Source organism: Lepisma saccharinum, chromosome 11 (genome assembly GCF_977018435.1).
Source record: "Lepisma saccharinum chromosome 11, izLepSacc3.1, whole genome shotgun sequence".
NCBI lineage: Eukaryota > Metazoa > Arthropoda > Insecta > Zygentoma > Lepismatidae > Lepisma > Lepisma saccharinum.
The window spans coordinates 51,171,031-51,184,185 of NC_139239.1; the positions used below are offsets into that span (position 1 = coordinate 51,171,031).

The following is a 13,155-nucleotide window of genomic DNA, read 5'->3' on the forward strand; positions in this document are numbered from 1 at the left end:
AAAAATCGACAGGCTCGTGACATGGGTAACCTTTCATTGCAGTTGAAATTAAAAGACTAAATAAGGGGAAAAAACACGGCAAGTCAATCAAACGAAACGATCCCCCTTTTTTGTGTCAAGGTATGTAGAATACCTTAACTACAAAAGTATGTCCCCCCAAAAAAATCCCATGACGCAGGCGCGTCATGAATCTCCCCTGTGAGCACCCCTGCCGCGAACTTCTGCCACCCGCCTAAGTTCATGGCCTAGCATCTAGTAATCAGAATATATGTTAATTTCTGCAGCACAAAATTCAATCAATATATTATAAAGTTTTCTGATTTTTTTAGGAATATGAGAGAGAAAGGAGAAAAGAAATAATTGAAATGGACTGGTCTAATTCCGAACAAAAGATAGATCCATCACAGATAACAAGTTCTACGGTTGATCCAAGAGTTTCTTGTATATCTGCGCACAGCAGAGATGCTATATCGCGAATTTCATCAGCAAGGTATGTCTATGAAAATTTAAGTATCATCCAGCACCGATTTTGGAAATGAGAGGTCTATGGGTTAAGATGAGTTATTCAAATCACTTTTTATTATAACATTGTTTTGATAGAAAATGCTTTACTAAAGTTCTACTTTAAAGATTCTAAGCACAACGGTAACAATTGTATCACATCATATAAAACTGTAAGCGTAATGTGCTGTCCGACGTTTTGAATCTACCATATGTGATTGACGCGTGGGATTTTGCGAACTTTAGTATGCAATGTAGGTATCCAGCAATTTTTAACTTTGCAATATTGTTTCAAGGTAAACAACATAAAATGACCGGTGGGTGAAGCATTAAATTGGAATGAGCTAAAATGAGGCATAATATGGCTACAGCCCTTCTCCTAATAATTCCATTCTAGCGCCCTCTATTACATGTATTTACAGAATAGTTAATTATTAAGCAAATAGCCTAAGCAATTTTACTAACATCAAGCCAATACATTCAAGTTTATTATTTTAGCCTATTTCGAGCCCTGGTGATGGGTAAAAATGGGTTTCATTTTTGGAATCATCATGCCGAAATAATTCAGACAATAATCATCTGCGAGACAACCAAATCCATGTCGACCAGTGTTCATTTCTTCCCTTCATTCAGAAACCCATAGCCTAAGGAATATTGACAAATGTCACTGCTCTAGGAGTGAACAGTGATATTTTGAACACTGCGCGTTTATGAATTCAACGAAAGTGTTCTATTTTTTAACAAGCCTTTCATTTTTTTTACTTTATTTTATTTATTTTTATTTTGCTCGTTTCAGAACTATGGTGGAAATGTCTGTTCCAAAGGGTTCAAAGGTCTACAACATGAACCACTCACGTAGGGGAAAAGCAATAATATTTAATCACATGAAATTTGCAAACCACTTACATTACAAAAAGTATACTGGCAGGTTTCTGGACAGGAACAGACTGGAGGAGCAGTTCCAGAATCTTGGCTTTGAGGTCATTTGTTACGAAAATTTCCAATATGTTCTCCTGATGAAGAAATTAATGGAAGGTAAGACATGTGGACAAATTAATACCATAGGTACTAAGGGAAAAGGGGTATTTTTACGGTCAGATAATTCTTGGAGATGTGTATATCCGAAAAACATCTGCTCGGTTCTTCCGTTCTTCTTTTGTCCCTACTCCAGAATCTTTGCATTCTTCTCTTTTGTTGACAATGCCAGTCCTGGGTCCGCTATACATTATTTTTCCTATTGCATACACACACAAAACATAAACGCCTACATTATCTTGCCAAGGAACAAGAAAAGGCATTTTATGGCAAATCGTTAGCCTATTATTGCATAAAATTTAAAACAAATCTCCGGGATCAGACCACAAATTTCCTAAAACCGTGCCAAAAACGAGTGGATGCACGAGGACAACAATTTCAACATCCCCCGTGACAATTAACGTGCTTATTTTGAATGTAATTGTAACTATAATTCTGAGAACTTGAAGTCATTTGGAAGCTTCCATAGCGGAGATATCGCACGCGATTTGACGGGAGTTGGCGTCCGGGCGGTCGCCAAGCATGCCGCCGTCAGGCGCACAAAGCGAGAAAGAAAGACCCTGTAGAACAGTGACCTTCAACGTTTGCCATTTTCACAATCTGTAAGGGATGTGTGTGTGTGTGTGTGTAAAACCTTCAATAATTTTCACTAGCCGTGTGTCTATGTCTTTGTTCCAGTGCAGAGAGAAGATCACTCAGACGCCGATTGTCTTGTGATAGTTGTCCTCACACATGGAGTCGAGTCTCTCCTCTACTCATACGACGTAGCTTACCCTGTAGACATCCTCTGGTCGTCCTTCACTGCAGAAAATTGCCCATCTCTTGCAGGAAAGCCAAAGATTTTCTTTATTCAGGTTAGTCTCTCAGCTTCTGTCTTCATCCAGACTCTTCAGATCTACTTTTTGTGCAAACTGCTTAAAAAGTTCATTATTTGGGGAAAAATCTTCAAATATAGTAACTAATATTTAGGTTGAAGAAGAAATATTATGCGGTAAACATTAGTGTCGAGTCTAAAGAAGGGTACTGCGAATGCATTTTAATACCATAGCGTTTTTCATCCGCTAAGAAAGTTAAAGATTAACTTTCGTAATTTAAGAAATATAAGTAGGCTTAATTTTGAAACATGCTTTTTTTAGAACACAGAACGTAAAACCTGGGTGGTAATTAAAGGGGGTGTGTGGGGGTATTCCTCTTGTAGTTTTAGCGTTCCCCTCTGGCTGCTAATTTTTGATGCGGGGGTGGTTAAACTGCACATACATATACATGTACATACATGTTTTACATATGTATATTACATACATACATACATACAAACATGTATATTATATATAATATGATATTCCGATATTTAATTGTCAAAAGTTATAGAAGCCATGTAAAATATGAAAAACAGAAATGACTAATTGTCAGTATCATCACTGTGGAGTCACCATCATCATCTCGTAACTTCCAATCGTAGGCAATTAGACTATCTCTACTCCTCTTCGACAATGTCAATGTCCCTTTATGTGGATAAGGAAAGTATATATTATTTGTTTATTAAATCGGTTTTCTTCATAAGGTCTGTTAGTTACCTGGGCTTGCCCACTGTTAACAGCTTCATTTAGCATACGTTCTCCTCTGGCAGGATGATGATGATCATGATGATAATATCACATCAGTACTTAATAGAAAATGTATTAGACTCTGGGAGCAAACAAATTATTCTTTCTCTGTTCATATTTCTTGGTATAATACTCGCTTGTATAATGTTTACTTATATTTCGCATTAATCTTGAACCTAACTATTAAAAGTATGTTATTTGTAAAATAACAAAAAAAAACTTAAACACTCCTTGTATGCATGTGTAACATGATAGTCTTCTTAATTCCAGAACGGACTTATGAGAAAAGATGCTGTAAACACGTGCTATACAATTCCATGCTACCCTGATATTCTACTAGTTTACAGTTCAGATCAAGGTAGGTTACGCTGCGTACATTCGAATGCGATTATATTTATGGTTGAATGGAGAAAGTTAATGTTTTAAATGTATTGAAATGTAATTGTGGCAGAGGCCGAACCATGAATTTTTGTCCGGGGGAAGGGGCAAGTATCAGAATAAACGTACCAATAATAACAATAACATTAATAATGGCATTATTATTACTGCTACTAGTAGTGGTAATAGTATTGTATCAAATACGTTATTATCCTCATAAATTACGCAAAAAGGGGCATTTGTTTGGAACAAACTATTTGAAATACTTTTTCAACACCGTCAATTACACATTAGCTAATAATGAAAAACAAGCATACAAACTGTATTCTTGAATGGCAGTAAATGAATGATAAATGCATATACATATAACATGTATAACTTTCATGTAGAATGTATGTTTTACACATATGCAACATGGAACGACATAAAATAAGAAAATACATATGCAACATGCTAACACTAAATTGTGTACACATTCCAAGTTAATTCAATGCATACATTACATTACAAAAAACTAATATTTTGCGAGCGAAGCGAACAAGATAATTTTTTAGATCCAATTTTTGTAATTGAAAACAATATTGATTTAATAGGATGCAAATAATTTTACTGGACGCCATGGTATGCTCTCTTTCACAACTTCTTTTTCATTTAGTTAGAAGATCATTCGGCGCCCATGGAAGACTCCCACCGCTCCCTAACTACGGCTCTGAACTTGACGAAAATGAGAAAAGCAGTATTGGGAGCGAAGCGGGCAAGAATATTTTACGAAATGTATTTTTATTTGCATAAAATACAGAATGCAAAACAGAGCCGTCTACTTCGTTGATTTGGTGCCACGTAGTGTATTTGGTGTCTGCACCGTTTGCACTACGTTCTGGAGAGGTGTACAGTGTTGTTCATGGTCACGTGGTACATGTTAACCAATCACTTATCGGACAAGACTCAACAACTCAACAAGCCCCGCCCTGCGTCTTCTGGCGTCAGTATAAATGTTCTCGTTGTTAGTTTAGATTTGTTGAGTTTCGGTTTCTTGGCAATAATACCTTTTTGGTCAAGCTTCGAAAATTTGCAGGTATTTATGTTAAGAGACATTCTGCTGCGTTCAAGAAGACGAACAGCGGGACCTGAGAAAAAAGTTGCGTGAGTATTGTGCCATCAGCTACACTCTCAACCAGATAGGCATTTGTAGAATTTTTTGAAGTCGAACACCACATTTCTTGCGTTCAGCGTCTACTTGGTTGAACACAATTTCCTTGCATCAAGATGACACGGAGACACATTCTTATGCATTAACGACTACACATTGGTATCGCTGTAGGAAATACGAACATAGATTAAAACAAACGAAGACAGAAAATGATAACAGTGGCGGGCAGTAAAAGTAGAAAGGAAGTACTGTAAGGCTATGTCGCACTGAATTTCGGCCGAAATCCAATGCGACTGCCCGGCAAGTCTATGGTAGTAATGGATCCGGTTTCGGACGAACTTTCACACTGGCGTTCTCGGCCGAAAACGGCAAAAACAGGCAAATTAGCTAAATAAGCATGGGCGACCGCACTGGAATGAGTTTCAGTAGCAATCCCAGAACACAGGCCCAACAGAGGTACATAGTGCTTGTGAGTCCAAAGTCTCTTTTTCTGGAGAGAAAAACACGAAATTGGCCGACTTCACCAAAATGGATCGAGACTTTATCATAACCCTGTACATAAATTCGGGCTTGTAGATAGGCTACTCGGGACTGGACTACACATCCAAGGAGAATCCGAAACACCGTGCCTATGCAACGTGCCTTTCAACGAGAAACTAAACCGGGACGCCTTGCTTACAAGTGACAAAGTAAGACATTACATTGTCGAGGAGTTATTTTGCATTTTTCCGTTCCGGTATTAATAACTTTCATATTCTTCCAGGTTTTCTGTCCTTCGGGGAAGAAGTAAAAGGAAGCTTGTTCATATGGGAACTCTGCGAGGAGCTGAAGGAAAGGGGAACCAGCATCGACCTCCTGAGTTTGTTGACTCGAGTAACCAGAAGAGTCGCCGTTGACTGGCCAATGGTGCAGTCACACAGCCTTATGAAGCAGGTCCCTTACACAGTCAGCATGTTGACCGGGGATGTGTACTTCCATCCAAAGATACGTGCATAGTCTCTTAAAAACGGATGAGCTTATTCATGATAAAAATGTTGTTCTTAGTTCATCCTTTTTGCTTCCCTTTCTGTTTCTAGTTTGGGTATTTTTTAGCATTTTTCTACTCGGTAACAATCATGAGGACGAATGCAGAAGCGTCACCTGATGGGGTTTACAGAAACACGCAAAATGCAAAATATTTCCTTTTACTTGCACAATAAAATATTTCATTTTCATTTATTCATGAAACAGTGGCTAATCTTCCGCAAAGGGTATGGAACATGTCAGTACATTAGGTTACAGTTAAAGGTTGTCTCTACAAATATCCTAGAAAGAAGAACACATATGAATGAAAATAATATATAACATTGAAATGCATAGATTTTTGCAATAATTAATTCTACATTTGTCTTCATTTCTATTATACCTTTAACGCTAGTTACAAGGCATATTTGCACCTATTCACATACATATTCAGTAATCCCACTAGATGAGATGAGATACGAATGGTCCAAACCAATACATCTTTACATGTCATTTTGATAGGAACTATAAGATTTTAAAGTTACAAACGTGCGAATATTTCACTTTTCAGTAGTTCATTACTAGTGGCTATTTATCACTTATTGCCTTGGGTACGATACGGAACTTGCTTTACTAGCTAAAATCAATATTTATTTATATGTGTTTGGATGTTTGTGTGTGTGTATGCAACAAAAACTGAATATCATGTATTACTTATATTCAATAAAGATGCTTGGAACGTTTAATTTTCACTGCAAAATAAAATATTTCCCTTTCATTCATACACAAAGTAATCCAAATTTGGTGATCATTCGCACCAGTGTGTGCTTGACCGTCCGGAAATGGGGGTAGTAAAGTGGCGCCGCCCCCACTGAGAGTCAATGGAAATCTAAAATTCTATATTTCACACATAATATAATTTCAGACTACTGTCCGACTGATAGTAAGACTGGTCCATACAGATTTTCGCAGGAACCTCACTTCTTTAAGTTTAAAAGTAGTTATAAAACAGAAAATTGGGCTTGGATTGCACTTGAAACACGATGGTATGGTTAATTTCAACGTGAGTTGAACTCGTACTATGCTAATGGCCGGTCCACACGCTTCCTTTTCAACTACGATTCCGTGTGGACGAAACGTAAGCGTGTGGACCGAAAGACGGTGCAGATTTCTGAACTGCGCGTATGTGGACAACGTATGGCCGCTTCGTCCAAATTTCGTTATAACGTTCTTAACGACCTGATTGTGAACGCTTCACTAAAAAATTAGTAGCCCGTTAAACTTTTAATGTTCGCTGAAGCTATTTTATAGACTCGTTAACTTACGACATATTAAAGGCGTTTTGTATCGATTCTTGCTATTCTCATATCTCCATACGAGAAATGCAACGTTTTGATTGGTTGTGGCTAATGGACAGTAGAAAGTTCCTAAACGCCTTCTTCCGAAACGTCTTTGCAAAACATTTGTTTTGGGTTTTGTGCGAAATTCCAGGAACGGCAGTAAATAAAGTAACGCCTATAAATATGTGTACGCGTATATGAATGTTAGTTGGGTATTTACGTCCGTATACTGAAAATGTTATGTATTAGCAAATACTTTGTAATTTCGTAAGTTGGATTGAAACATATTGCCGATACAACAAGTATATTAATACAAACTCCGGTTCTAGGTTAAGGTAATTCGTTTGAAGCTTGCAAAATTAAATTATATCAAAATGGCATTCCAAAGTAAAGATGTCAAGTTTGTAAGTCTATGTTTAGATAGGCAAACCTAGACTAATTTTCAGTTTAAAGCATAATCCAAGTCACTGTGCTAAGTACCTTCATCGAAAGGAAGTTTGTCAAAGGTTTAAGTCCACTTTATTCACAAATAGACTGTCCGGGGCTGGAACTACAGTCATTTACCTCATTGCCTCCTTCACGTATGTTAGTTTGCAAAACTGTATGTACTTACTTTACTTACTTAATTTTATTTATGTGGCCGCGGTGGCTCAGTCGGCGTAGTTCGCTGCCAGCACTGGCACGCGGTGCTTCGTCTCTACGTGCGGTCCGTGTTGAGCATTTACGTGCAAGCGAGTGAAATTCCGGTTAAGTCTACCTTCCGTGTTCTGAACCATGTCTGTACGGCGAGTGAATACTGTGAAATTGGTCTTCACGAATGTGCGACAAAAACCGACATCGATACAACTGCATCGGTGGATACAGCAGAATTTGTCACTAACAGAAGATCAAGTGCTTAATATTGAAATCGATCAATATCGTAAGTATCTGTTTATAAAGTTAATATCGCGAGTGTTAGGCGAGCAGATAATATTAAGATCGGGAGGCACATTAGTATACACTGATGACAATGGAGAGCATGAAGTAAAACTGGAATGGGCGGATCAAAATAGTGTCATTGTGAATGTACATGCAGTTCCTGTGGAACTTCCAATGGATGTTCTACAACAGACACTGACAACATATGGTGATGTGAAATATGTTGACGATGAAAAATACACGGATGAACATATACGTATACCCTACGCGTACCGGTACAGAGCGAATTCGCATGACGCTTAAAAAACCAATTCCATCGTACATCACTATCAAAGGTGATCGATATTGGGTAACGTACTATGGTCAAAAGATTACGTGCAGGATACGTGAATATACAGAACATCTCTCAAATTGTTGTGATAAGCGTAGAAAACCAGGAAGAAGGACAGCCTCAACATATGCGGAAGCCATCCACCGATCACCAATCAATATTGATGCAGCCGAACAACCACTGCCATACCAGCCTACAAGTTTTCAAGTACCCAAGACAACCCTGGACATAGAAATGAAAGAATCCCCAAAGAAACCAGATGTAAAAGAACCCGAAGATGCCGCACAGACGCCACTGGATCCTCCGACAAACAAAGTTTCATCAGAGAGAGCAGCAAAGGAAACTTCCCATTTGTTAACAACGGAAGGTCAAAATTTGACATGGGTCGCAGAAGTTGAACGCGAGGAACTTTCGAGTAACTACCAGGTCACGCCTGAAGCCTCGATTAGTGATAAGATGGCCCCTCTCCTCCCCGCGAACAGCTGTGTATCGGAAGGTGAAAAGAGCCAGGCAGGTCATGAGCTTTCCCTGCCAGACGCTTCCTCGCCCACAATGACCTTCAAAACTAGCAGAAGGAAACGTGAGTGAACAACATGACCAACCTAAAATTGCTCCTCCCCTTCCCTCGTCACAATCGCAAGAAATGGTATCAGGAGAAGACTCCCAAACCGAAGAGGAATCCACAGATGATAAGCAAGTTATGGACAAAGGTCAACGAAATAGAAAAAAACGCACCAGTTCACGACCGAAAGCGGTAACAGAAGGTAAGAAAAAGAAATGTACAAGGATGTTTCTAAGCCAGCAGTCCGTCATACACAGCAAGAAGACTCAACAAAAGTGAAATGTTAATTAGATGTGGGATCAGATCGCCGTTCCCTCCCCCTCCATTAGGTAGTTAGTGTAAGGAGAAATGTTTGTTTATGTTTTGAGATGAGAGTGATTTATGGGTGTAGTACGTGACATAAATTTGTTTACTTTCCTAGTGTATATAGTGTAATGTTATATATTACATGTTAGTGAGTTACAAGATGAATATCGATATAATAACAGGTAGAAAAATAGTGTAAATTGTGTCATGCACATGAACGATTATCATCATTCTGCAACCATTTAGGACTAATACTTACTTTAGTGTAATTGAACATCAAAAATGCACATTTTCGTGGTATTCTTATATACAGTTTTTTATAACATCTTATTGTGCATGAATTACAGCACTCGTCTTTGTACCCTTAATATCAATGGGATCTTGACACCAGTGAAATGCAAAATGCTTGCGGACTTTGTTCGAATCCACTCGATTGACATTTTATACTTGCAGGAAGTTTGTATTGTAGATTTTAACTTCCTGTATGGGTATAAGGCTATTGTAAACTTGGGGACAAGCGGGAGAGGGACGGCAATTTTAATCAAAAGTGGTATAGAAATACAAAATGTAAAGAAATTAGTCGATGGGAGGGGAATTAGTTTTGAAAGTCAACGCTATACTTTTGTTAATATCTACGCCCCCTAACTAACTAACTAACTCCCTAGCCTTCTTAAACCCGAAGGTTCATGGCTGCAGCAACACAGGCCTTCCATCTTTCCCTATCTTGAGCAAGTTCTATATACTCTTTTCCATCCCTACCGATTTCCCTTAGGTCCATCTCAACGTTGTCCCTCCATCTTCGTCTTGGTCTTCCTACAGGTCTCTTACCATCAGGTTTCCCAACAAGAATCCTGTAAACTCCTCTTTCCTCTCCCATTCGTGCCACATGGCCTGCCCACCTAAGTCTTCTTGATTTAATTATTCTAATAATATGTGGACATGAATACAAATTATGTAGTTCTAAATTATGTAACCTTCTCCACTCACCTGTCTCCTGATCCCTTTTAGGTCCAAAGATTTTCCTAAGGATCTTATTTTCAAATACTCTCAATTTATGTTCCTCTTTCAATGTAAGGGACCAAGTTTCACATCCATATAATACTACAGGCAAAATTACTGTTTTGTATATTTTAACTTTTAGTTTCTTAGATATTAAACGAGAAGACAAAAGTTTATGAAGAGAGAAGTAACATGCATTTCCTGAATTAAGCCTACTTTTTATTTCCTCTTTAATATAATTTCCATTTGTTAATATAACTCCTAAGTATTTGAATTTGGAAACTGGTTCAAATGAGTTGTTATCAATAATTAGATTTTGATTATTACCTAACACTTGGTTTCGGCCTGTAAGCATATATTTAGTTTTCTCTTTGTTAACTTCCAAACCTATCTCTTTAGCAGTTTTGAAAAATATTTTAGCATTATTCTTAATTGTATTCACATCATCCCCCAGTAAGTCTACATCATCTGCATATGCTAACAACTGAGTCACACCATTTAATTTTAGTCCTTCTTTAGTTTCGTTTACCTTCCTAACAGCATATTCTAAGGCAAAATTAAAGAGCAATGGAGATAATGCATCTCCTTGTTTTAACCCATCATGAATTGTAAATTTGTCAGACATATTAATACCCACACGAATTTTACTTTTTGTTTCACTGGTGCATAGTTTTATCATACTAACAAGCTTCTTAGGTATTCCAAACTCTACTAATATATTATATAATTTATCTCTTTTGACCGAATCATATGCTTTTTTGAAATCAATGAATAGATGATGGACATTTTGATTATATTCCCACTTTTTTTCAAGTGTCTGTCTGATGTGAAAAATTTGATCTGTAGTTGATCTGTTACGTTTAAATCCACATTGATAATCACCTATAATTTCATTAGCACATGGGGTTAGTCTTGTTAAAAGAATGTTAGATAATATTTTATATGTTGTTGAGAGTAGAGAAATTCCACGGTAATTATTGCAGTTCATTTTATCACCTTTTTTAAACACAGGAACAATTATGGATTCTTTCCACTGTTGAGGGATTTCTTCTTTATTCCATATTAAACAAATTAATTTATGAATTTGACATATTAATGAATTTCCACCATATTTAATTAACTCAGCTGGTATTAAATCAATGCCAGGTGCTTTGTTATTCTTTAGCCTTTTAATAGCATCCTCAACTTCAGTCAAGTTAGGTTCTGGAACTAAAGGTTCTGCTGTGTGGACTTCATTTACTTCTGATTTATCTCCTACATGAACATTTAAAAGGTCATTAAAGTAGTTCTTCCATCTATTTAGAATATCGCTTGGGTCAGCTAGAAAATCACCGTCTTTATCTTTTATCAAGTTTACTTTAGGTTGCCACCCCTTTCTAAACTCATTTACACCTTTATATAAATCTCTGATATTTTTGTTTTTGCTGTTTGTTTCTATTTCGTTAATTTTGCTTTTCAAGTAATCTCTTTTTTTACTTCTAAACGTGCGGTTAACTTCTCGCTTTATTCTATTATAATTGTTTAAATTTGTATCATCAGAGTTATTTAACCACCTAAGTCTAGCCTGATTTCTTATTTCTATTAGATTATGACATTCATTATCAAACCGTGGCTTACTTTTTCTCGGTTTATGGTATCCTATACTTTCTTTAGCTGCTGATTCTATTGCATTACGTATGTGCTCCCAATTCTTATTTACGTCTGTTTCATTTATATTTTCATCATCATTTAAATCCTGCAAAACATGAAATCTATTTGACAGTTTAATTTGGTAATCTTTCTTAATTCTTTCATCAGTAAACTTTCCTGTATCAAATTTTAGAACTTTTAGATTTTGTTGCTTATGATTTATCACTGAGAGTCTTTCTCTTAATTTAGCAGTTACTAAATAATGGTCACTGGCACAGTCAGCACCTCTATGTGTACGAACGTCAATTATACTAGTATGCCTTCTCTTATCAATGAGAATATGATCTATCTGATTATGAGTTTTACCATCTGGAGAAGACCAGGTATATTTATGGATATCTTTATGTTTAAAAGTGGTACTTTTCACAATTAAATTCTTTGAGGTTGCAAAAGTAATCAATCTTATACCATTATCATTGCTTAATTCATGAAGACTTTCTTTACCAATCGTGGGTTTAAATGTCTCTTCTTTGCCAATCTGTGCATTACAGTCACCTAACAGAATTTTCATATCATACTGAGAAAATTTATCAAAGACCTGTTCTAACTCTGTATAAAAATCATCTTTAGTATTATCATCTTTATCTTCCGTTGGTGCATGTATGTTTATTAAAATAATTTTACACCACCTACCCTGTAAAACTGCATATGATATCCTATCATTAATAAATTCTACTGTTTTAAGAGCCGAGATAATTCTATTATTTATGAATTATCTACGCCCCCTCCGGCAGCAAAATAGGTGGAAAAGAGAACAATTTTACCAGGCTGAGATAGTATACTTACTTCCAAATAATGATTCCTGTATAATCCTAGGTGGTGATTTTAACCAAGTGCTGCGACCATGTGATTGCTTAGGAAAGTTTCAAAATAGTTTAGCATTAACGACCTTGATCAGCGATTTACAGCTGAAGGACATCTGGACCGAAAAACGAAAGGACATAGTGTTTACCTATTTCAATAAAAAAGCAGGTTCTAGACTCGACAGATTCTATACACTTGGTCATACTATAAAATATGTGACGACAATAGATGCTTTGCCGGTACCTTTTTCAGATCATATAGCAATCAGAATGAGTATTAATCTACAAGAATCTAAATTAGTTTGGGGTCCGTCCTATTGGAAAATGAACTCTGCCCTACTTCAACAGCCTAATGTTAATGATATGTTTGAAGAAAAATGGAAGTATTGGTGCCGGCAACAAAAACACTATACTGATTACAATACGTGGTGGGTAAAATACGTAAAACCTCGAATTAAATCCTACTTTCAATGGCTAGGGAAAGAGAGTGCAAATGACCGGAACTTAATGTTGAACTTCTATTACAAATGTTTACAT

General features: G+C 36.8%; 1 protein-coding gene across 1 annotated transcript in view; it reads left to right on the forward strand.

Moving 5' to 3' along the window:
* LOC145995027 (uncharacterized) overlaps nucleotides 1-6,410 on the forward strand; it is a 52,203-nt gene extending 45,793 nt beyond the window's left edge. Inside the window, exons 7-11 of the mRNA XM_083131560.1 lie at nucleotides 330-490; nucleotides 1,298-1,536; nucleotides 2,215-2,390; nucleotides 3,411-3,498; nucleotides 5,432-6,410. Of these exons, the coding sequence (XP_082987686.1) occupies nucleotides 330-490; nucleotides 1,298-1,536; nucleotides 2,215-2,390; nucleotides 3,411-3,498; nucleotides 5,432-5,664 (897 nt within the window). The 3' untranslated portion in view covers nucleotides 5,665-6,410. The remainder of the gene's footprint in view (nucleotides 1-329; nucleotides 491-1,297; nucleotides 1,537-2,214; nucleotides 2,391-3,410; nucleotides 3,499-5,431) is intronic.
* The last annotated feature ends 6,745 nt before the right edge of the window (nucleotides 6,411-13,155 follow it).